The sequence below is a fragment of the Sarcophilus harrisii genome, chromosome 3 (genome assembly GCF_902635505.1).
Source record: "Sarcophilus harrisii chromosome 3, mSarHar1.11, whole genome shotgun sequence".
Classification (NCBI taxonomy): domain Eukaryota; kingdom Metazoa; phylum Chordata; class Mammalia; order Dasyuromorphia; family Dasyuridae; genus Sarcophilus; species Sarcophilus harrisii.
The window spans coordinates 441,140,063-441,165,395 of NC_045428.1; the positions used below are offsets into that span (position 1 = coordinate 441,140,063).

The 25,333-nt window shown below is 32.9% G+C and overlaps 1 protein-coding gene across 1 annotated transcript in view; it reads left to right on the top strand.

The window, feature by feature from the left end:
- Positions 1-25,333, top strand: part of MIPEP (mitochondrial intermediate peptidase) — a 159,565-nt gene that overhangs the window by 27,153 nt on the left and 107,079 nt on the right. The window contains exons 8-10 of the mRNA XM_003764462.3: positions 4,944-4,992; positions 6,904-6,964; positions 9,012-9,064. Of these exons, the coding sequence (XP_003764510.3) occupies positions 4,944-4,992; positions 6,904-6,964; positions 9,012-9,064 (163 nt within the window). The remainder of the gene's footprint in view (positions 1-4,943; positions 4,993-6,903; positions 6,965-9,011; positions 9,065-25,333) is intronic.

The following is a 25,333-nucleotide window of genomic DNA, read 5'->3' on the forward strand; positions in this document are numbered from 1 at the left end:
CACCCTACATTTTGGTTTTTGAGAGGTTTTTCATCTTGCTGTACTAGTTGTGTATAATTCACACTCCAACTTTTTTTTTTAATAGCTTTTTATTTACAAGTTATATGCATGGATAATTTTACAGCATTGACAATTGCCAATCTTTTGTTACAATTTTTTCCCTCCAAATTAAATACAAAATAAGTATACATGTCCAAACTGTTATTTTGCTGTATAAAAAGAATCAGACTCTGAAATATTGTACAATTAGCCTATCAAGGAAATCAAAAATGCAGGCGGGCAAAAATGTAGGGATTGGGAATTCAATTTAATAGTTCTTAGTCATCTCCCAGAGTTCTTTCCCTGGGTGTAGCTGGTTCAGTTCATTACTGCTCCATTAGAACTGGTTTGGTTCATCTCCTTGCTGAAGATGGCCAGGTCTATCAGAATTGATCATCATGTAGTATTGTTGTTGAAGTATATAATGATCTTCTGGTCCAGCTCATTTCACTCAGCATCAGTTCGTGTAAGTCTCTCCAGGACTTTCTGAAATCATCCAGTTGGTCATTTCTTACCAAACAATAATATTCCATAATATTCATATACCACAATTTATTCAGCCATTCTCCAATTGGGTGGACATCTACTCAGTTTCCAGTTTCTGGCCACTACAAAGAGGGCTGCCACAAACATTTTTGCATATACAGGTCCCTTTCCCTTCTTTATAACTTTTTTTTTTTTAAATAAAGCTTTTTATTTTCAAAATACATGCATAAATGTTTGAGGTTGAATCAGACTCATAGTGAACATCACCATGCTACTTCTTGAAACAAATTAAAAATGTAGATTCTTTTGTCTCCTACTGTTTTTTCTGTCTCAAAAAAAAAAAATTCTTACTCAAGTTTAATCATTTATAATTTTCTTACTCATTTTTACTCACCCATAAAATGGAAATCTGGGTTATAACAACTATAATTTATTAATAAAATGTTATACCTCTAAAAAGATCATTATAATTATTTGCATATTTGGAGCAAGGATGAATGTTGAAAACTATCTTTGCATGTATTTTGAAAATAAAAAGTTATTAATAGGGGCAGCTTAGGTGGCGCAGTGAATAGAGTACCAGTCCTGAAGTCAGGAGGACCTGAGTTCAAATCTGGTCTCAGACCTTTAACACTTCCTAGCTATGTGACTCTGGGCAAGTAACTTAAACCCAATGGCCTCAGCAAAAAAAAAAAAAAAAAAAAAAAAAAGCTATTACAAATTTTTTTAAAGTATCTAAATATACTTGTTGAGTCATCAGGGAGTAGTGGTTAAAGAGCCTACATTGGAATCAGAAAGAACTCAAGCCCTTTTTCTTATATATACTTGTGACTTAGTTATTTAGGCCTCTCAATCCCTCATAAAAGACTCTGAGACTTAAGTTGAAGATGACTGCTAAGTTGTATCTGTGGAGGGAATTTCCTCAATGAGAGTTTTCTACATCAGTGAAATAAGGATTCACCTCCTTCCCCAAACAATATATTATGCATCTGCTGTGTTGAGTACTGTGCTATGTTTGGGGATTTTTTTTTTCAAATCTATAAATGATTTTAACATCAGTGTTTAAAGCATAGACTTTTATTATTATTATGTTAAAGTTTGCTTTTGCAATAGTTGATCAGTTCTATGAAGACCTCTAACATCTAGAAATAATACCAAATAAGGATGCACTTTTGTCAAAGGGGATTTGGATGCTAAAGTAGGTCTCAACATATTTATTTATTTATTTATATATAATCAATACATAAATTTGATTGATTAAATATTTTTCAGCCAAAAGTGGAGAAGCTCTATAAAGCCATTTTAAACAATAACTGGAGCTGACTTTAGCACATATTGTGAGCTGCTTATTGCAAAATTCAAACTTAAATTGAAGAAAATGGGTGAAAACATCAGACCAAACCTTAAAGATATGACCTAAATAACATCCCTTATGAAAATGAAGTAGAAGTGATGAATATATACGCATATATTCAGGTACTGGTAAAGTACAGAGCACAGAGAGATAAGGTTTTCTTCAATGAGAATGCAAAGAAATAGAAGAAAACAATAGAATGGGAAAGACTAGAGATCTCTAAAAGAAAAATGGAAATACCAAGGGATTGTTTCACACAAAAATGAGCACGAAAAAAGACAAAAATGATAGGAACTTAACAAAAGTAGAAGAGATTAAGAAAATGTGGTAAGGATATACAGAACTAGGTTAAAAAAAAAAAAAAGATCTTAATATCACCAATAACCATCATCAGTCATAATGGCTAATGATCTAGAGCCAGATATCCTGGAGAATGAAGTTAAGTGGCCCTTAGGAAGCATTGTAACAGTTAGGCTAGTGGAGGTGATGAAATTCAGCTGGGTTAGTGAAAACTCTAAAAGATAATGCCGTTAAAGCATCATAACAATTTGGAAAATTTAGCAGTGGCCAATGCATTAGAAAAATAATCACTTTTTGTAATGTGCTCATTTCACATACCCACAAGGTTATGCTTAAGATTCTCTGCAAGTTAAGCTTCAGCAGTATGTGAATGAAAAATAACCAGAAATGTAGGCTGGTTTTCAGAGAGGCAGAGGAATTAGAGACCTGATTGCCAACATTTGCTGAATTATGGAGAAAACAAGGCAATTCCAGAAAAACATCCACTATTGCTTCATTGACTTCACCAAAGCCTTTGATTGTGAATTACAACAAAATGTGGCAAATTTTCAAAGAGATGGCAATACCACATTATTTTGTATCCCAAGGAATGTGCATGCAGGTCAAGAAGCAGCAGTTAGAACTGAACATGGGACAAATGATTGGTTTAAGATTAGGAAAGGAATATGACAAAGTGTTTATATTGTCACTTTATTTAACTTACATACATAATTGTTGTTCAGTCATTTCAGTCATATCCAAGTCTTCGTGACTTTATTTGGTTTTTCTTAGCACAGATAGTGGAAGGTTTGTCATTTATTTTTCCCTCCAGTTCTTTTTACTTACTCTTTACTTTTCTATCTGAAGCTAGATTTGATCTCAGAAAGATGAGTTTTCTTGATTTGAGAGCTAGTACTCTATATATACTGTGATATTTTGCAGCCCTTATATTACAGAATATGTCATTAGAGATGCCAGGCTGGATGAATCAAAAAGCTAGAATTAAGGTTGGTGATAGAAATATCAATAATATCAGATATGCAAGTAATACTACTCTCATGGTTCAGAGTGAAGAAAAATTAAGAAGCCTCTTAAGGGTGAAAGAGAAGAGTAAACAAACTGTCTTTGAAGCTTAACATCAAAAGAACTAAGACCTTGACAACTGGTCTCATCCCTTCCTGTCAAATAGATGGGAAAGAAATGGTAACCGTGTCAGAATTTATATTTTTAGGCTCAGAGATCACTGCAGATATCAATTGAATCCATGAAATGAAACACGTGTTGCTTCTTGGAAAGAAAGCTATGGCAAATCTGAATAGCATATTAAGAAACAGAGATGTTACCCTGCTGACAAAAGCCCATATACAAAGCTATTGTTTTTCTAGTGGCTATGAAAGTTGGGCTGTAAGGAGGGCTGAATGTTGCAGACTTGATGCTTTTTTGCTCTTTTCTGTTGGAATGTTTTTATTGCTGCCTCCTGTACAATATTGCCAAGCTCTTTCCATAGTTCTTCAAGTACTCTACCAGATCTAATCATTTATTTCTATTCATTTCCACTTCATATTCATAAGGGATATTATTTAGGTCATACCTATAAGGTTTGGTCTGATGGTTTTCTCTACTTTCGTCAACTTAAGGCTGAATTTTGCAATAAGAAGCTCATGATCTGTCAGTCTAGGTATTTTATTTTATTTATTTATTTGTTTGTTTTGCTGAGGCAATTGGAGTTAAGTGACTTGCCCAGGGTTACACAGTTAGGAAGCAATAAGTGTCTGAGGTCAAATTTGAACTCAGGTCCTCCTGACTTCAGGTCTGGTGCTCTATCTATTGCACCACCTAGCTGTCCCTATAGGTATTATTTTAACTGATTATATAGAGCTTCTTCATCTTTGGCTACAAATCAGTCTGATTTCTGTATTGACCATTTGATGATGTTCATATATTAAGTGACTTTTTGGGTTTTTGAAAGAGTGCTTGTTATCTTGATACAACTCTATTAGTCTTTGCCATGATTTCTTCAAAGCCAAATATGCCTGATATTCCAAAGATTTTTTGATTTCCTACGTTAGCATTCCAAGTCTCTATGATTAATGTGATATCTCTTTTTTTGGTATTACTTCTAGAACATGTTATAGGTCTTCCTAGAACTGATCAGTTTTGCCCTCTTTGACATCAGTGTTTGGAGTATAAACTTGTATTACTGTGATGTTAAACAGTTTGCCTTGAATGGATATCATTTATTTTTGAGATTATACTTTAGTACTTTTCTTGGCCTTTTATTGACTATGAGAGTGACTCCGTTTTTTTCTAAGGGATTTTTGCCTACAGTAGTATGTGTAGTGATCACTTGAATTAAATTCAATTATCAAAACTTAAGTGCTAATTAATTGGTTGATGTTGTTGAGTCATTTTCAGTCAGATCGACCCCATTTGGGGTTTTCTTGGCAGAAATTCTAGAGTGGTTTGCCAAACAAATGAAGGAACTGAAACAAATAGGGTTAAGTGACCTGCCTAGGATCGAAATTTGAACTTTGAAAGACTTGTCTTCCTGACTATCGGCCCAACACTATTCATTGTACCACTTAGCTCCTATAATTAGTATAGGGGTTAAATACCTGACAATGAAATAACTCTTGAAAGACTGTTCAGAAGCCATTAATTTTGCTATACTAGTGTCTCTATTCCCTGGAGCATTATCTTAATTTGTAGAAATTCGTAGTGATCAGCTTATATTCATTTTAGTGTGTTAATCATTTTTCTATAACTGTCTTTTTTTTTTTTCCAGAGATTGTAACAGAGTTCCTTGAGAAATTGTCTGAAAAACTTTCTGAAAGGTTAGTTTTTATTTCATTTTGCAAAGTGCATACGTACTTAATTTTTATAAAATATTTAATTTATAGCAAAAGAAAAAAAAACATGAATTATATCCTTTGAGTTCCAAAGCAACTATGGGGAATGGTTGCCCTTCAGCATTCATCAGGGTTCTTTAAAATTATCAAAGCCAACCTCACATTTTACAGGAAAGAAAACTGAGGCCCATGGACACTAAATTACATAGCTGATAGCATCTAAGCTAAGGTTTTTATGAATCCAAGTCCAGCATTCTTGTCCATCCATAGCACCATACTGTATCTTCAATCACCCTACAAAGAGAAATCTCTTTGATGATTTATTAAAATAATTACTGTTCGGGATGTTACAGATTTTTGTAGAATTTGGAATTGGAAAGACCTGTACAGATTCTCTAGTCTAGTTCTCTTATTTTACTATTGAAACAAACTGAGGCCTGAAGAGAGTTTAATTTTGTGCAAGGTCATTATGATAGTGTTACTTTACAGCCTTCTTATTTATGGGCAGAATAGTTGCAATCTTTTTAATATATTCATGTATGTCAGCTTCTTCATTGCTGTGATCATGTTAGTTACTCTTTATAGGACTATGACTAGTCTCATTTTTTTCCTTAAACTTTTTATTTTCACAACATATGCATAGATAGTTTTTGACATTTACCCATGCAAAACCTTGTGTTGCAAAATTTTTTCTCTCTCCCCCAGATGGCAAGTAATCTAATATATGCTAAACATGTGCAATTCTTTTATACATACTAATACAGTTAGCATGCTGCAGAAGAAAAATCACATCAAAAAGGGGGAAAAAATGAGAAAGAAGACAAAATGCAAGCAAACAACAACAAAAATGAAAATACTGTGTTGTGATCCACACTCAGGCCTCCTTTCCTTTCCTTTCCCTCCCTCCCCCCCAGTCCTCTCTCTGGATGCTGATGGCTCTTTCCATCGCAAGAGCATTGGAACTGGCCTGAATCTCAGTATACGTTTCTTGAGGAACTGTAAATCCATGTTTAGGTGCATTATGGTTTTGTCATAGAGGAAGATAATATTTTCTGTTTCATTTTTAATGGTCTTCACATTTTACCCTCTTTTTTGATAAGAGCAGCTTATTAAAAGTTTCTTTGGGACTTCTGACTCCCTTTACTGGATTATAGTACTTAGAGCTACTTGTCTTATATTTTGGATTAATTTCAGTGAATTATTGGATTCAATCCTTTTATTGAATATAAGGTAATGTTACCTTGTATATTAACCCACTCTGAATCCCTTTCTCATACAGCAAAGAGGTTGTGTTAATTTTGCTTTCATTTAAAAAGTCATCCTATTTTTTATTTTATTAATGATTAAATATTTTTCTTCTAATCATATATATGTGTAGCTATAGATTATAAATTAGGTAGGCCTTTTGTAATTTCAAGTTATATTCAAGAAAATCATCTGTTTCTTCTGAGACTTAGAATTTCAAAAAATTTGAACATTCTTAACCATCACACATTTGGAACCCTTCTGGTGATTTAAGAGGAAAAAACATAGTTTAATCTCTAAATTATGATCTTTTTTGTCATATCATTTGAATTTCATCAATTAAAATTTATTTTAAAATGTGTTTGGTCTGTTGGCTTTTTTTAGGTAGATTAAAAGGGAATGGTGTAAAGATGACGTATCAATGATTTCATATTTCTGTAATTCTTATTTTAATATTTGTACTTTTATATTCTGAAAAGATGATTTTTAGGAAATGAGGACTAGGAGAGAATAGGAAGAATTGCATGGGTATATTAATTTGTAGAGAGTTTAGTCTTTGGGTTATTTGAAAGTAATAGCTATAGTGTTGTTTCCTTGAACAGCTACTTAAATCTTGTCCTAACAATTATTCATGGTAAAATTGCTTTACAGAACTATAAAAGATTTTGAGATGATGAAAGAGATGAAAATGAAACTAAATCCTCAAAATTCAGTAAGTGTTTTTATGATTATATTATTATAATATAAGCTTTATTGATAAGAATGGAAAGCGCCAGTCAAAATAAGTAATCTTATGGTTAATATTTGAGTTTGGTAATGATTAATAAAGCTCCTGAAGAGATGTGACCTAGGTGCCTCTATCCATGGCATTCTTAAAATCTGTTTTTTATTCTTATCTTTTATATATATATATATATATATATATTTATCTTTATAAAATATGTTTACATTTTTATTTTTGTAATTTTTACACAGTGTTGTTTATTTCTTTGTAAAGCATTTTGTAGTTGAGTTGATATAAGTAATGAATTTGCTTTGGTAGATTGGTTCCCAGATATTTTCCTTCTCATGAAATTTCACAAAATTTTAGCTCCTGGGAATGAGAAATATTCAAAGATTGCTTATGCAGGATTGTTTTTTTCTTTTCTCCTTTGAAAACTTTTTAGTTTACTCAGTTTAGTTAACTCAGAATTTGAATATATTCATTGATTTGCTACTATAAGTAAGTCATTAATTGTAAGATATGTGTAGCTTCTTCTGAATGTTCTCAGATATAGCTGTGCTTCCATTTCTAGAAGATAATGATCTGTTTCAAGCTTATCCCCTGACTTAAAGTTGGTAGACCATATGCCTGGGTTTTCTTCAAACGTGGACAGACTTTGGTTTCATGTTAATGAAGATATTTAATGATAATTAATTAAGATAGTTAATGAGATAATCTACAAGGTCCCAGCCAATGCATTCTGATACTGTTGTATCTCATAATATTTTCAAGAAAATTGAATTGCTTTTAAATATATTTTTCTTTTAACTATTTATAAAAATTAATAAAGTATTATTAATTCTTATAATATTGATATTAAAATGAATAGATTCAGTTACTATCCTGTATATAGTTTATATAAAATCAATGTATAATAGATTTGCATTCTCATTATGAATTTATTAAGTTTAATCAGGTAATCAATTGGGAAGCATTTATGAAGTGCCTGTTGTATGATAGAAATACATTCATAAAATTAAACAATTCTTAACCTCTGACAGGTGAACATACAAAATAATTACAAGTTAAGTTCTCATTGGGAGGTTACTGATTCCTGAGGAGGAGGAGGAAGGGGTTGGAAAAGGCATCCTGTAAGAGGGATTGCTCTGCTCTAGGAGACATTTGAAGGAAATAAAGGATTTCAAGAGACAGAAGTAAGATAAAAGCCCCTTCTAGGCATGGAAGATAGTTAGCTCAAAGGCATGGGAAGTAGGGAGCAGGAAAGGAATAATAAGGCTGCTGTGAATGGGCTGAAGGGGCAAAGGGAATAGATTGGGGAGTAAATGATGAGAGGCTTTAAGAGCTAAACAGATTTGCTTAGATTTGTTCCTAAAGATGATTGGGAGCCTTGGTGTTCATGAGTAGGGGAGTGACATAGTTAGATCTATGTTATTTATGAATATCTGTGGCATCTTTTTGGAGAATGGTTGGGAGTAGGCAGGCAGGCATGAAAAAAAAAACAATTTAAAGGCTATTGCAATAGTTTAGGGAAGAGTTGATGAGAGTATGAACCAGGATTGTTGATGGTAAAAAATATTATGAGGTAAAAATGACAAGATTTAATTATAGTTAGTATTTACATAACACTTTAAAGTTTGCAAAGCATGCACAAATATCTCGTTTTTATCTTCACAATAACCTGGAAAATGGGTGTTATTATTATCCCTATTTTGCAGATGAGGAAACTGAGGTAGAAAGAATGACTTTTCCAAGATTAGGAAGCTAAATATGAGTTTGGGGCTTGATTTGAAGTCAGGTCTTCCTGATTCCACTACTAAATCATATTTGGCAGGTAATTGAATATATAGGATGCATAATGATTCCAACGATGCAAACCTAGGTTGGTTTGTATGCTCTTTGATAGAAGAAGATATGCTAAAAGTGGGAGTTTCCTTCTCAGTTTGGGGTACAGGTAATGAATTAAGTTCATCAAGATGCAAATAATAAAGGTGTTTGGTTTTCACACAGTATTGAAAAGTTGAATTTTTTTTTGTAGACATTGATGCCTTGGGATCATCCTTATTACAGTGGTGCCATTCGTGCAGAGAGGTGAGTTTTCTGAATTTATGGCAGTGTCATGAAATGTAATAAATACTGTTCAATCATATCTGCCATGGGGGGGGTGGAGCCAAGATAGCAGAGACTACACACATTTCTTTCTGACCTTCTCCTACAACCCTCTAAATTAGCTCTGGACTGGCAGAACCCACTGATATTGGAAGTGCAACAAATTATCAGCAGAAGATAATTCCGAAAATCGCCAGAAAAGGTCTGTTTCAATCAGAAATGGAATGGAGGCAGCCAGTACAAGCAGTTGAGCATAAATGCCAGCACATACTCTGCATGTCAGACAATCTACGGGGAGGGAACAGACTAGAAAAGGTCTGTTTTAATTGGAAACAGGAGGGAGGCAGTCAAGCATAAGCAGCTGAGCACAAATAATCAGCCCAGAGTCCTGGGGCAGTGCAGACTCCACATGGCAGAGAATCTATAGGGAGGACTCTACCACAGTGCTGGCTACTCTGCCCTGGCTGTAAGCCAGTAGATCAGCAGAGAAGTTAGAAAACATCTAACACAAACACAAAAGGTAAATATTGAACCCCGAAACAAGAATCTCATGGAACCTGGCCACGCCCACCTAGCACTGAGAGTGAGTCAGCACTGACCCAGCACAGTTGGGGCTGCTTATATAAGAAGCTACTGCATGTAGAGGAAGCTTGGAAAACCTCCCCTCCCTTAAAAGCAGACCTTAACGTTTTTTTTAAAAATAAGTAAAAAAGTAAAGAGAACTCTGATGATAGACAGCTTCTATGGTTGAGAGAAAAACATATCAAACCCTGAGGAGATTAAAGGCAAATTGTCTCCAGATGAAGCCCCAAAATGTAATATAACCTGGTCCCCATCACACAAGGCTCTCCTAGAAGAAATTAAAAAGGATCTTAAAAGAGCACTAGAAGAAAAATGGGGGAAAGAAATGAAATTTTTGCAAGAGGTTTTGGAAAAGGCATATAATGCATTAAAAGATAGATTTGATAAAATGGAAAAAGAAAACAACTCCCAGAAAAACAGAATTTGTGAAACAGAAAAAGAAAATAACTCCTTAAAACAGAATTTGTGAAATGGAAAAAAATTGCATAGAAGAAAACAAGTCATTTACATGATTGGACAAATACAAAAAGAAGTAAAAAAAAGTGAATGAAGAAAATAATTCTCTAAAATTCAGAACTGAACAAATGGGAATAAATGATTCAATGAGACATCAATCATATCTGCCTTTCTGGAAGAGCAAAATTAGCAAGGTGGTTCAGTTTGCTTATTTATTTTTTCATCATATTATGAAGAAAATGTACACCTTAAAGCACAACATAAGTGTGAATTATTGTTACTTATTTACAAGCCTAAATGTAGTAGGGACCACAGTACAATCTGATATTTCAATTTGTTAGGTGAGATGACATTAATTTTCTCCCACACATCCTCTACATGGGGTGTATTCAGTGTTCTGGACACCTTTCGGAAGGCCATTTGACATTATGTGGATAGGCTCGTGTCATTTCATTTTACATATTGGTTATCTTTGATTTTCAAAAAAGTAGGAAAATATTAATAACTATTGAGATATGTTTCTGTTTTCCCATCTCTAGGAAATGTATATGAGATTAATCTACAAACAATGATGACATTTGATGAGAATATTGAGAAGGAAATAGGGTTTTGGAAATAATATTTTCTAACATCCTATGTTTAAAAACTATTTTATAACACATTATACAAGTGACTGAAAGGTATAAAGATTACAAGATCCCACTGGGCTTGTTTTTTGCCTATAAAGAAGATTTTATTGGGGCAGTTAGATAACACAGTGGATAGAACACCAGTCCTGGAGTTAGGAGTATTGGAGTTTAAATCCAGCCTCAGAGATTTAATACTTCCTAGTTGTGTGACCCTGGACAAATCCCGTAACCCCTAATGTCTTTTGGTTGAGCAAAATGTTTTCTTAAACATAAAGTAGAAGTCATAAAATATGACTATCTACACTGTGTCAGATCATGTAAGATTATGTGAAAGATCTGGCAGCAGAAGAAACTTCTAATCTTCTTTGATAATTTACATCCAGTAAGCATAATAGAGAGAAGTATACCTGCCAAAGATATTTCTATTATTCTAGAAGATGTCTTACATCAATTTCTACTGGAAAGAGATGTTATCTAATTGCTTCTGTTTGTAGACATTGTGCTTTTCACCTGAAATTTTAAAATGTTGAAGAGCCACTTAAATGAAATTCATAGAAACTCAAAAGAATGGATGGTAGGCTAGTACAATTAAAAAAAAATAAACTGGATTGGAGCAAGGGAACTTGGATTCATATTATTGTGAATGGTTTGGAAAATCTTAACTTTTCTTAGTCTCAGTTTCCTTATCAGTGAAATTAAGGGGTTAGATTAGGTTACCTTTAAGGTTTATTCCCCCTTTAAATTTATGGCTTCTAAGTCCTAAATATTGATAGAAAGAAAACCAAGTGAAGAAAGAACAATTTTTCTATTTATCATACAGATTTGATTGATAAACTATAGCAGATGTATTAAAATTTTATGTAACAGGATTACAGGAACTCAGTGACTGAAAAGAGATAATACCTTGATGAAGAATGCTTGTTTTAATATTTATTTGACATTTGTATGACAGCATAGATTCTTAGGGAAATCAATATGGAAACAAGACTTAAAAAAAAATCCAACCATACTGTCCCTCCAAAATTTCACTTGTGAAAATTCTCCATCTAATGCTATTTTGCTATATTCTTTTTTTTTATTCCTTTTGCCATTTTTCATTGAGTGATTTCCTTTTTCAGAATGCTGTTTCTAATTTGGACAGTAGGCGGTGTCCTGGGATCATACCTCAAATAGCTTTCACCCAGTTAATTGACATTCCTTTTACTGTTTGTTATCTCCATTATGTCATTGTTCTGAAAATCCAAATCTAATTCTAAGCTTACTTCTTTCACCAGTAGCATTGTTTAGCTTTAAAATAATATTAGTTTTTTTATACTCAGGATATAAATTCAAGTTTTCTAAGTACCTTTGTGGATATACATTTGCCAGAAAACTCTAAGGAGATATTATCTATAATGTTTATTTTTATGGTTTATTTAGAAAAAAAGATATTTAGACAATTTAGTGTTGATAAACGCTTAATTCTGGAATACATTATAACTCTAAGAAGTTATTTAGCATGTTTGTTGAAATAGTTTTGATCCAGAGTACAGTATACAAATTTTTATGGATAGTAGTACTTTAAATACTTATAAAACTACTGGAAAGTCTGTAATACTGTACAAATTTCTATTAGTGCAAGTTTTTCTTGCGTTTATGACTTTTTAAATATTCATTATAATAAAACAAAAATTATAATTGTAATTAAAGCTAATTATAGATTAATTATGTTTATTTTCTATGTCAAGTGCTAATGTGACTCTAATCTTAGAAGGCCTAGGTTTAAGTACTAACTCTGGTACATATCATGTGTGTGATACATACTGTGTATGGATCAGTCATTTATGCTTTCAGTATCCAAAGTATTTCTCTTAAGATTATAAATTCAGGTTTGTTTGTTTTTTTAATTGGTTAGCTTGACTTATGTTTTAATTAATTATTTCATTTTAATGGTATATCATTTTTCTGATTACAAGATGGTTTTCAGCATTCATTTTTGTAAGAATTTGAGTTCCAATTTTTTTCTCCCTCCCCTTCTTACTTCTGCTCTCCCTAAGACATCTAGCAAACTAATATGTTATGTGTATACAATCAATTTTTAACATCATGTTGGGAAAGAAAAATCAGGACAAAGGGAAAAACTATGAAAAAAACAACAGCAAAAGTTGCTCTTAACTTTGAAGACTCCCTACTTATTCTGCCTCATTTGAAATGTTACACAGTATTCTTAAGCTCACTTCTTAAATTTTGTTTGTTTGTCTGTTTTTTTTTTTTTATTACAATATCTATTTCTATTCCCTAGGTAAGAATATAAGTAAATGTTTAGCTCTTTTCATTCCCTTCATAGAATAGATATTTAATCAACTATTGAATTTAATTGTATTGAGTCATCATAATGCTGTAATGAAATCTAAATATATTATTACTTGTACTTTGAATTTTTTTTTTTTTTTTTTTTGGTTCATTGAAACATGATTCCATATTACTCATAGCTTTTGGTATGAATGGTAATGCCAATACTTATTTTTGAACTTTTTTCTGCTCTGTCTATAATGATTTCATGTTATTAAGTTCAGTGTTGCCTCTACACTGGTAAAATAATAACAAATTTGAGTAGCATCATATATATATTTTGAATAGAATTACTGTGCACATGAAAACATTCAGAATAAAAAACTTTTCATGATCTCAGTATACTTCCATATGAAATAATTATAGCCATCAAATAATATGGCAGATTTAAGAGTATTGTTTGATCAATGATGTTGAATGTTGTATTTACAATGGTTGTACAGAGAGTCAGACTGACTGTTTTAAGCAGTCCTTATAGGGATTTCTATCTTTTATTGATGTAATCACCATAGTACAGAATCTGGAGCTCAGTTTTAATATTTTTTTTAGCTCAATTTTATCTTTTTTGCCTAAAGGTAATTACGTTCTGAGAAAGGGATTTGCCCTGTGTGTTTTCAAATCATGAGACATTTATTTATAATGGGAAATAGGGGTCAGATCTTACAAAAATGGAAGGCCAATAATACTGATTTACTGTAGTATATTGCTTTTATGCGGTAGACCTTCTAGATTTTCCCTCTATTGTCACTTGGTAATGTCTCTTCTTTTGAGATTCATTCAGCCTACATCATCAAATCATGGTCTCTAGCTGTTATCTGCCTGGCCATTCTCTGTCCTTCCTTAATTATTGTAGTGCTTGGTTTATAGTCTTTCTTTGCTCCCCTACTCTTGCCCTTATATTAGGGGACTTTGGCAAACATACTGATACTTTCTCTAATATCCTAATTTCTATGATTTCTCCTCCACCTCCAACTGTACACACCATTCTCAAGTTTCCCATTTCCATGAAATCCAAAATTGCTTTATCTGATTATAATCTATTTTCATAACACCTTTCCTTCTGCCTTACAACCCATAAGCATATTTATTTTGTCATCTTCAATTTCTTTACTTTTCAATTCTTTTCTAGTCCAACATCCCTGTACTGGCTACATTCTTCTTCCTTCCCCATCCTAAGTATTTGATGAATTAAATTTTCCATTGTCCTCTTTTCAAGTCCTTTACTCCATATTCTATCACTGATCATGTACTTTTAAATTCCAGCCTTGGATTACTCCCACCATTTCCTGCTTTTATTCCTATTCATGTATTACCGAAGAAAGGAGAAAATCATGAATCCATGTTAATTGGATCTACTATAAATTTATGTTACATAATCTCAACTGGACTCCTCACCTCAACAAGGCAGTTCTCTTATACCTTCCTCTTTGTTATTGCATTAACTTCAATGACTTTTCACTCAACATGCATTTATTAAGCACTTACTACATGCCAGGCACTTTTCTAAGCACTGGGAATACAAATAGAAATATAATATATTTTGTACAAATACAAAAATAGTTACTGCCTTTAAAGAGCTTGCATTCTAATAGGGGAAGACAATATAAAAGGAAGATAAGAAGGGCGGGGAGAAGGGAAATAAAGGTACTAGGCACTCATTCATGGTGAAAAAACTGCATCTGGGGAAGAATAAAATATAGTTGGCCTAGGTACTGTCCTCAAATGGTTCTAGGAGAGAGCTATCTGATGGGAAGGAGAGGCCACAAGGGCAGAGGAGAGAGTACTTTTAGTGTGTGAATGCCAGGTCAGATTTTCAGGATGAGAGGTTTTCAGAACATGGTAGAGAAAGTCTATCATGGTGAAAGAGTATAACCTGAATCTCTTCTCAAATACTTAATATTTGAACATCCTCCTCTAACCCTTAGTTGAGAATCTTGTCTTGTATTTCACTGAAAAAAATGAGGGTGTTTGCTGAGACTCCCTTTCCTCCTCGCCTTATTTCGCATTATAGACGTAATCAATCACTCTCTCCTCTTTCATACCTTACTCGCATGAAGATGTATTAACTACAAGTGCAAGTGACCCTAATCCACCTTATGTTTTACAGCAGATTACTCTCTGTATTATTCATCTTTATTCAATCATCTTCAGTTTCTCTCTGTTACCTGACTACTTTTATACTACTTACACGTATATCCTCTCTCTCATCCTCAGAAATCCCTTTCTTGATCTATCTATCCTTAATAGCTCCTGCCTAATAACTCTTTTTTTTTTTTTTGGTTAAACTCTTTGAGAAGGCCATTTACAATAGGTGCCTACACTTTCAGTCTCTTAACTTTGCATATGTTAGCTTCTGATTTCTTTATTCAATTGAAACTGCTCTCTCCAAAGTTGCCGGTACTCTTTTTTTGTCAAAGCTAATGGCCTTTTCTCAATCCTTATCTTCTATGACCTCTCTGTAGTCTTTGACATTGTCAATCACTATCTTTTTGTCCATACTCTTTTCTCTCTGGTTTTCTATAATGCCATTTCCTGATTCTCTTACTTCCTTTCTCAATACTCTTACATCTCCTTTTGTAAATCTTCAGCTAGGTTACCCTAACCAACCATGAATGTACCTCAAGGCCCTGTTACGGCTCTTTTCTCCCTTTGTACTATTTCAGTTAATGCATTCTTCAGCTCTAGTAGATTTAGTTATCTCTATGATGATTCTCAGTATTGTCCTTTCCCCCAAATTCTCTGTCTTCCAAACTTTCCTATGTGGAGAACACCACCATCATCTCAGTCACCCAGGTTCACAATATAGATGTCATCTTTCTTCTCTCTCACCCCTCTTTTATCCAAACTATTACAAGGTTCTGTTGATTCTACCCTTTCTAACATTTCTCATGACCCTTGTTTTGTGACACTGCTACTACACTGAAGAAAGCCTTCATTAATTTACTTCTGAACTATTGCAATAGTCTTTTGGAATGAATCACTGTTTCAAGTCTATTCCCATTCCAGTCCCTTCTCCACTCAATCAGTATCAAAATGATCTTCCTAAGGACCAGATCTATATACTTCCTTATTCAGTAAACTCCAGTGACTCTTTCTTGCCTCCAGGATCAAATATAAACTTCTTTTCTGTTGGAATCCTTACAACGTGTTAAGTCATTAGAATTGATAGAGACAATAATTACCTAAATTAGCATGGTTCAGTATGATTGATCTGATCCTACAAGGAGATGTTATGGGCCAGAACTTGAAACAAGTTACTAAGTGGAATTGATGGAAGCAATGCTTGTGTGCTTGGGTTTGTACCTTTAAGAGTTTACACATTAGAGGTCACACATTAGAGCTCACACATTGGAGTTCACAAGTATGGAAGATACACAAAGTTACCTTTGTAACTTTGTGAATTCACATCTCCCATAATGCTACTTTCGGAGGAGAAGTCAACTTTTGAGAGAGCATTAAAAAAGCTTCAGTCAGTCAGACAGACAGTTCAGAAGAAGCCACAAGTCGGAGTTGAGCTAGAGCCAGAAGTCACTTAGGAAGATTGACAGAGTGAGAGTTCAGTTCAGGAGATTGAGAAGCTAATCTGAAGTCGGGCAGAACCAAATTCAGAGAGAGGCTGAAGCTAGCAACAAGATCTCGAAACCAAAGAAAGCTAACTGGTCTATTTTGGAAGAAACAATAAAGAACTACTTTAACACCTGCTGCGTTTGGGGTGATTATTACTCTGAAATGAAACTAAGGCTGCCTCCAGAAACCTCCCCAAGAAACCTGCTCCCAGAGAGAACGATCATATATTATATAAAAGAAAAAGAACACAACACTTTTCTTTGTTTGTGTGGTAATAACTCCTGACCTTCACGTAATGCTTGGAAGTTTTCAAACTTTAACCATACAGTATATGATTTCATCCTCACAACAATCTTGTGAAATAGACAAGACAGATATTATTCCCATGATGCAGAAAAGGAAATAAAAGCAATTTAAAGTATACTGTGTATAGGACTAGTCTTCTGATTCAAAAAAATCTTTATAGGCAAGAAAATAGAACTAAATAATCAATTAAAATTTGTAGATTAATGTAATGTGAAACTTGAATTAAAAAATTCAGGTTAGAACATGAGGATAGAGGCATAATGAAAAAGTGATTTAAAATGTTAGAAGAATTTAGGTGGACTGTTTGGTTAATATGAATCAACAACCTGATGTAATTGCCAGGAAAAGTAATGTAGTCTTTGCTTGAATTAATTCATGTGTTTACGTATAATGAAGTGATAGTCCTACTATATCCTGCCTTAGAATCCATCTGGAAAATTGTCTTTACTTCTGATATTTCAATTTAGAAGGACATTGCCAAACTGGAAAATGTTCAGAGGGAGTCAACTTGGATAAATGAAGAGTTTTGAGACTAACCTGGAAATGGCAATACTTAGTAGAGGACATGATAACTGTCTTCAAGTAATGAATTATTAGACTTGTTCTATTTGATCTCAGCAATCAGAAATCAAAACAGTGGCTGGATATTGCAAATAGGCAAATCTAAGTTTAGTGCAAAGAACAATTTAATAATAATTAGAGTCATTCAAAAGTAGGATGGGATGCCTTGGAAGTAATGGCATTACAACAAAGGGTTTCTGGTCCAGTAGTGGGATATGTTATAAAAAAAGATTCTCATTCAGGTATAGCTCAGTCTGGTTGACTTTTTTTTTTTACCTTTGAGTTGTCTTAAATCTTTGATTATGATTCAATTCTAATGTAGTACTGCAAAAACTAATCATCATGTGTAACAATGTCTTTAATAAAGAAGTAAAGGGTAAGGGAAGCAGGCATCTCATGACCTCCTCTGTGAACTGGACAAAGGATGGGTGAAAACACTTCTCAGTGGCCCTCATCACTTCACATTTGGACTTTTCCAATAGTTTGTTAGTGGATTTGACTGTCTCAAGTCTTTCCCACTTTAGTCTTTTCTCAGCCACTAAAGTGATTTTTCTAAGGTGCAGGTCTAAGTATATCACCCTTACCCTCAATAAACTTCAGTGATTCCTTTTCACCTTCAGAATCAAATACAAGATTCTCTGTTTGACATTCAAATCCCTTCATAATGTGACCTCTATCCTCCTCCCTACCTTTCCAGGCTTCTTACACCTAACTCTTCACCATATACTCTCTGATCCAGTGACCCTGAACTCCTTGCTATTTCTCAAACAAGGTACCCCATCTCTTGGCTTCAATCATTTTCACTGGCTGTTCCTCTTGCCTATGATACCCTTCTTCCTCATCTTTGCTTCCTGGCTTCCTTCAAGGCCCAGTGAAAATCCTGTCATCTACAGGAAACCTTTTCTAATCCCTCTTCAATTTTAGTGCTTTCTTTTGTTAAATTCATTCCTATTTTATATGTGTGTGTGTGTGTGTGTGTGTGTGATAGAGTGTGTGTAAGTAGGTGAAGTGGGCGGAGTCGAGAACCTGAGTTAAAATCAGGCCCAGACACTTCCTAGCAGTGTAATTCTAGGCAAGCCATTTAACCCTGTTTGTCCTACTTTCTTCCTCTGTATAAAATGAGCTGGAGAAAGAAAAGGCAAACCACCACAGTATTTTTGCCAAGAAAACTACAAGTAGGGTCACAAAGAGTCAAACATTTCTAATCGACTCAACAGCAAATACTATAGATAGCTTGTTTGTACATATCTGTTTGTTGTTTCCCCCATTGGATTGTGAACTCCTTGAGGGCAAGGACTATCTTTTACTTCTTTTGGTATCTATAAGGGTTTTTACAGTGCTTGGCATATTGTGTATGTATGTGTATGGGTGTATATATATATATGTATATTATAATTGTATACATGTATATGTGTATATATATAAAGTGCTTGATAAATGTTCATTGACAAAGCATATACATACACATGTGTTGAATTTTTGTAGACATCCATTAAAGTCAATATGGATATGAATAGGAGTGTAGAAAAGGGAAATGAGTTATAAAAGGAGAATAGATTAAAGTAAGGAATAATCACAAGCAAAACAAACTTTTGTAGATGGATCACAAAGAGTGATTAAAAAGAGAGAAAGAAAGTTTAGGAATTAAAGATCAGAGTCTAAGCTTAGTAAAGAGAAGAAATTTAAAAGAGTAGGAGTAAATCATTTAGAAATTATTAGTGGTAATCAGATTCATTCTCTTTACCCATTTAATCTTTGCAAAGAGAGAGACAGGATGAAAAGAGGAAAACTTTAGTGATTATGATAGAGAGAAACATGCAATTAATATTTCAATGGTAATATAATTAGTATGTTTACCCATAAAATGGAGAAAGGTAGCAGAATGTGATTAAAAAGCATAATCCAACAATATGTTCTTTACAAGCAGCACCTTTGAAATAAATGATTTACATAAGATTTACATAAGAGTTAAATATAGGGGCAAGGGTAGAATTTATTATGTTTTAACAGTTATTTAAATAGGCAAACTAATGAACTGGACAATCACATGAGAATTATGAGAAATTATCGAGTTGTCAAAAATAAAAAATGATAAAAACAATTCACAATAAATGAAAATAAAGAAAATTTTTAGAAATTTACGTAATTATCTGCTAATAAAATTAGCAATTGAAATGGGTAAATTTGTAAAAATAAAAATATACAAATAACAGATTAAGAAATAGAAATTTTAACTTAATATCAGAAAATAATTGAATAGATCATCATAAATAAAACCTTAAAGAAATTTCTAGGATTTTATAAACAAATTCTATCAACAATTCCAATATCAAGCAAATTGTTCGCAAAAATAGGAAAAGAAGGGATGCTGCAACTTCCAGTTACACAGATATTGTCTTGATAACTTTAAAACTAGGGAGAAAAAAATCTACAAAAATATCCCTAATGAATATCACTGCTAAAATATTAGCAAAGAGGCTACAACAACACATTGAAATGATTGTACACTATAACCTAGTTGAATTTATGCTAAAGTTCATTATTAAAAACTATATACATATAGACCACCATCTTGTAATGACAAAAACTTTAAGAATTATATAACCATATCAGGATACAAAAGAAGCTTTGAACAAAATATCCCTTCATATTAACCTATTAAAAAAAAAATTCCCAAAGGAACTATACAGAGGTAAAAAGTTCTTGACCAAATGAGCTAGAAAAAAATCACAGAAGTTTAAAATGGACATCTTTTATTTTTATTTTTATTTTTTTTAATTTTTAAAATTGTTTTTAATTTTTAAGTTTTAAAATTTTTAAATTGTTTCTGTGTAAACAAAAACAATTTTTGCAGCAAATTTGTAAGGTAAAAGTATGATATCTAAAGTATATCAAAAATTGAAGAAAATTTCTCCCCCAATAAATAAGACATCAAATATATGAATAAACAGTTCTTAAGAGAGCAGCAACCATATAAAAATTCTTTCAGCTATTCTTCAGAGCAGTTTGGTTCTATCCATCACAATCATTAAACTGTATAAACTTTTTGACTCACAGATACCACTGTTAAGAGTTATACACCAAAATAATCAGAGTGAGGGAAAGAATCCAAGTCTATAAAAATATTGGTAACAACACTTTTTATTGTAGCAAAGACCTAGAGAAGTCACATGGGTGCTCCTCTGTTGGGAAATGGATGAACAAATTGTGGTATGATTTTTATTAGAAATGTTGGAAGAGAGCTAAAAAAAAAAAAAAGGCTCAGATAATTTTGGGAGGACTTGTATGAATTAATAGAAAATGAAGTATACAGATTCAGGTAAACAATTTATATAGTGGTTACATCTTGTTTTAAAAAAAACATAACTGTGAAAGACAAGAACTATAATCAATGCAATGACAAATCATGACTAGAAGATAGCTGACGAATCATGCTTCTCACCTGTTTATGAAAAGATAGTAAATTATAATTGTCCAGTAAAACTTACATTTTACATTTTCAGACCCAGCCAATGTGTAAAATTGTCTTGGATGGCTATACTTATTAGGGGGAAAGAGGTTTTTTTTGTTTTTATTTTTTTGGAAGAGAGGACAGATTAAGTGGTTTTGATGGTGATACTTTTAAAAAGGAAAAAAGAAATGAACATCAGTGAAAAGTAAACAGCAGTGCTATTTGGGAGAGAAAGGAGAAGGGAAGGTGAAAAAATTGGAACACAAAATTTTGCAACGGTGTATGTTGAAATTTATCTCTGTGTGTATTTGAAAAAATTTAAAACTTTTATTTAAAAAAAAAGAAAAACAATGCAAATAAACCGTTAAAGTTATTCAGATAATTAATCTTTGTATACTGAATGACTTAAGTGAAAATAATTTAGTTCACTTAGCAATTGATGGAATGATGCTAGACAATACAATACCAAAATAAAAGTTTCCAAAATCCCCCCCCCCCCAAAAAAAGAAACAGTAGAAGGAAATTCAGTAGCTGTATAAAGAACAAATTATAGAAAACGTAAGTTTATATGTAAACTTTTTTGCATAATGAGACTATAATTTTTGTAGATGTTAATTTTATTCATGATAGAAAAAGACTTTAAAAATAAGAAGCCTTGGGGACCTGTCACTGCCTGTGGGGGTGAATTCACGTCTTTGTCCCAATAAATTTCTTAATCATGCCTTTCTGTAGATCTTGCTTTTCTTTACACTGATGCTACCAGTTGGACTTTAGAGATTTTGTAAGGCTTCTTTGATGTGTGGTTATTTATTTCTTTTTTTTTAAACTACTAATGAGAAAGATATAAATAGAATAATAAGGGTATTGTGGGATGGAAAAAATCAGGAGACCCATCTTGTAGTTAAGCGCCTCTTTAGCAAAGAAGTGTCTGAATGCTGACAGATTATTTCACTTTTCTGAACATCAGTTTTCTTTGGGCAAAGTTCTAAGCCTTCTTCATCATGAGTTTATGGAAAGGAAGTAAATGCTATTTCAGTCTTTAACATTTAAAGACCAGTACAATCTATATTTCCAGATTTCTTTCACATTACTCCCTATAATACACTCTCTAGTCCAGCCAAACTGATTATATTGTTCCTCATACATGACATTCCAACTTTAACTTCTAGGCCTTTACTTTGGATTTATATGTTTATTTTGTATATATATTGTAATTGTCACATTCCTATGTTATCAACCCCTACCCCCAGTGTCCAGATTAGGCATTTATTATTGTAGGCATTTATTAAATGCTTATGGTCTGATTAGTTAAAAGTTCTTTGTGCTTCAAGCAGTCTGTGGCACGATTTATATTGTGTTGTATGTACACACATATGTGTGTATGTGTGTACATATACATACATACTACATACTGGAGAGTGAACTTTAATAATTTTCCTGAAAAATCCAGATTAAGTTTTCTGTTACATAGAATAAATATAAAAGTAATTTGCATTTGGTCCTGGATTATATAGAGTAAGTACTTGTGATATATGATATTCAAAACGCTCTCTACTCAGTGTGTTATTAATGAGAACAGTCCCAGCTTTATTAGGCACATTAGATGACTAGAATGTTTTTGTTAACCAAAGTTTCAGAACTCTGATGGAACAAAACCAATGACAGCTGAACCTAAAGAAATAGGTTCTTTATTCCCAGTACCATACAATTGCAAGAAAGGTAAATACAGTTTCTCAAGACCACTCATTTTTTTTATCTTCGTCTTACCTTTATTTAACTAGATTAAATAGTAGTTTCCTCAGAATATGGATTTCAAAATGCCATCCAACTATAACATTTCAATTATGCTTAGACAATTGTTTCAAATGCCAAAAAAATTTTCTTTTTCCTTTGATAGAGTTTAAAATAGAGTCTTTGGCAGTATAGTTACATACTTTGTTCTTTTCCTCTCTGTAATTTCTTCTTAGTCCACACATGTCCTCTGTCAAGTCTTACTCATTTAGTAATGAGCTTCTATATAAGCATTTGCCTTTGGTGGATATGTTTTTTAGTCTACTTGTTATAACATATTGAGTAGCATAAGTTAGACTAAAAACTATATTTACTTACAATTTTAGCCTGTATTTATTCATTGTTCACATTTAATCATGTTTAGCATTTGCAGTGAGACTTCTCTGCTTTAAGTCAAAACTATGCTTATCAAAATCAGTCTAAAAGTAAACTAATCATCTTTTTTCTCTTCATAGCCTTTTTACACCAAAGTAACTTCATTGACTTTTCCTATTTCTATTATTATTAATAGTAGCACTCTCCTAGTTTTTCAAGATTGAAAATTCAGAGCCATCTATAATGGCCTTCTCTCTTACTTTCCATGGTCAGTGAATTGCCAAAAAGACATTTTGATCTCAGTAATTAATAATTAATAGTCAGTAAACATTCATAGACAGCCTCTGTCCTCAAGAAGCTTAGCAAAACTGATGCAGTCTCTTCAGAATGAGTTTTCTGGTGAAGGTTTCCTGGGAACATGTTAGTGGAGGCTAGTCTAAGAAAGAGTAGAGCTGGTAAGAAATGAAGAGTTGGCTGGTCTTTCCTTTTTAAATTGAAGCTTTGAGAGGAATTATTTGCTATACCTTCTAACCCTCTAGTTAGACACTGTTAGAAGCAGTATGAGTACCAAGCTGACAAAATCTCAAAGAATGAGTTTCCTGGTGAAGAGGTTTCATGGAAGCCTGATGATGGTGAAGTCCAACCCAGGGAATGTAACTGATTGATCTCTACCATAACTTTAATGCTTTTTTTTAATTCTTACTCAACATATAAGAAAGGTGGGGTGCTGATCTTATGAGCATGAGTTGCATAGATCAATACATGTATTAGACATGGAGTTCTAGTCTTAGGGACAAGGGATGTATTCTCCAATGTTTTTTAATTGTTATGCTGGGAGGAACAACATATTATTATTGGGACAGTTTTGATTGAATTCATGGAGGAGGGTGATGGCGTGAGTCAGCAATGCTTTTCCAAGATGAGACACCAACCAGATTGTATTTTACACAGTATAGATGTATATTCTTATCATTCTTTGGCTAAATTGCGTGAAGACTATGTTTTTATTTGTCTCTACTTATAAATGCCAAAGAAGTATTTCTTCACATTTTTAAACATAAACAATTACTGATTGCCTGTTCCAGAATACTACATAGTTCTGTGGTAGGTGTGATGGGTAAAATGATGCATACGACATGATCTCCACCCTCAAGGAGTCTATTTGTGATCGATCTGTACTAATAACAGTTAACCATTATTAGCAATGTCTATAGAATATGATGAGTTAGAGTTTCTTCTTTAAAAATATTTAAATTGTTATCAGTCTTTATTATTTCAATGTATAATCTTTGCCTGGTTTCTGAAACAAGCAAAATCCTACCCCTTACATACTTGGTCATTATGGGGTGTTAGCATTACTCTCACTGAACATGGTCCCATTTTTTCAGTTTCATGGAAACGGGGGAATGTTGTTCTGATTTGGGTTGCAATGAATGACTTCTTCAGTCTCTTCCACCCCAGAGATTCTATGGTTCTTTGTGCTACACTTTATTTAATATATGTTTGTCTGAGGAGCAACTCACATAAAGTGTCATACTTAACATATCAACATTTTGACACCTTGTACCACAAATGCAATTTATCCTTCACTTTTTCTGATTATTTGTATCCAAATGTGGACAACCAGGATTTTACAAAGGACCATATTTACTATTTTTTTAAAACCTTAACTTCCAAGCTATAATCATTATTTTTGCCCTGTATTGTTTATTAATTTGTGCCTGACAGGGACATGCATTTTCTGTCTGCTTGGAGTTAGAAAATAAATGTTCCAGAGCCTTCTGTAATGATCCTCTTTCTTACTTTCCATGGTTAATGAATTGCCAAAAAGCCATTTTGATTCTACCTCAATAATTAATAGTCAGTTCTTATTTATTAAGTGCCTGTTATGTTACAGACAATATTAAGCATTGGGTGCACAAATAGGAAAAATACAGACAGCCTTACAACTGTCTTCAAGATGCTTACCAAAACTGATGCAGTCAGGAAATAGAACAAAAGAGTGAGGTTACTTGTCCTGAATATTCTAGGCTTCCAATATTTTTATATTTTAAATTCTGGTTTTAAAAAATAAATCCTGGCAGGTTCCTTTAATCTGTTTAATCTCTGTCTCTTGTCTGTCTCTTTCTTGCACATTTTACTTGGGACATAGTAAAGCTCTGAGACAGTTGAGTATTATATAACTGTATTGTACAGTTAGCATATACTTCTGTCTATGATCTATAATTTAGGTCTAATCAAAATTTTACTGTTAAGCCTGTT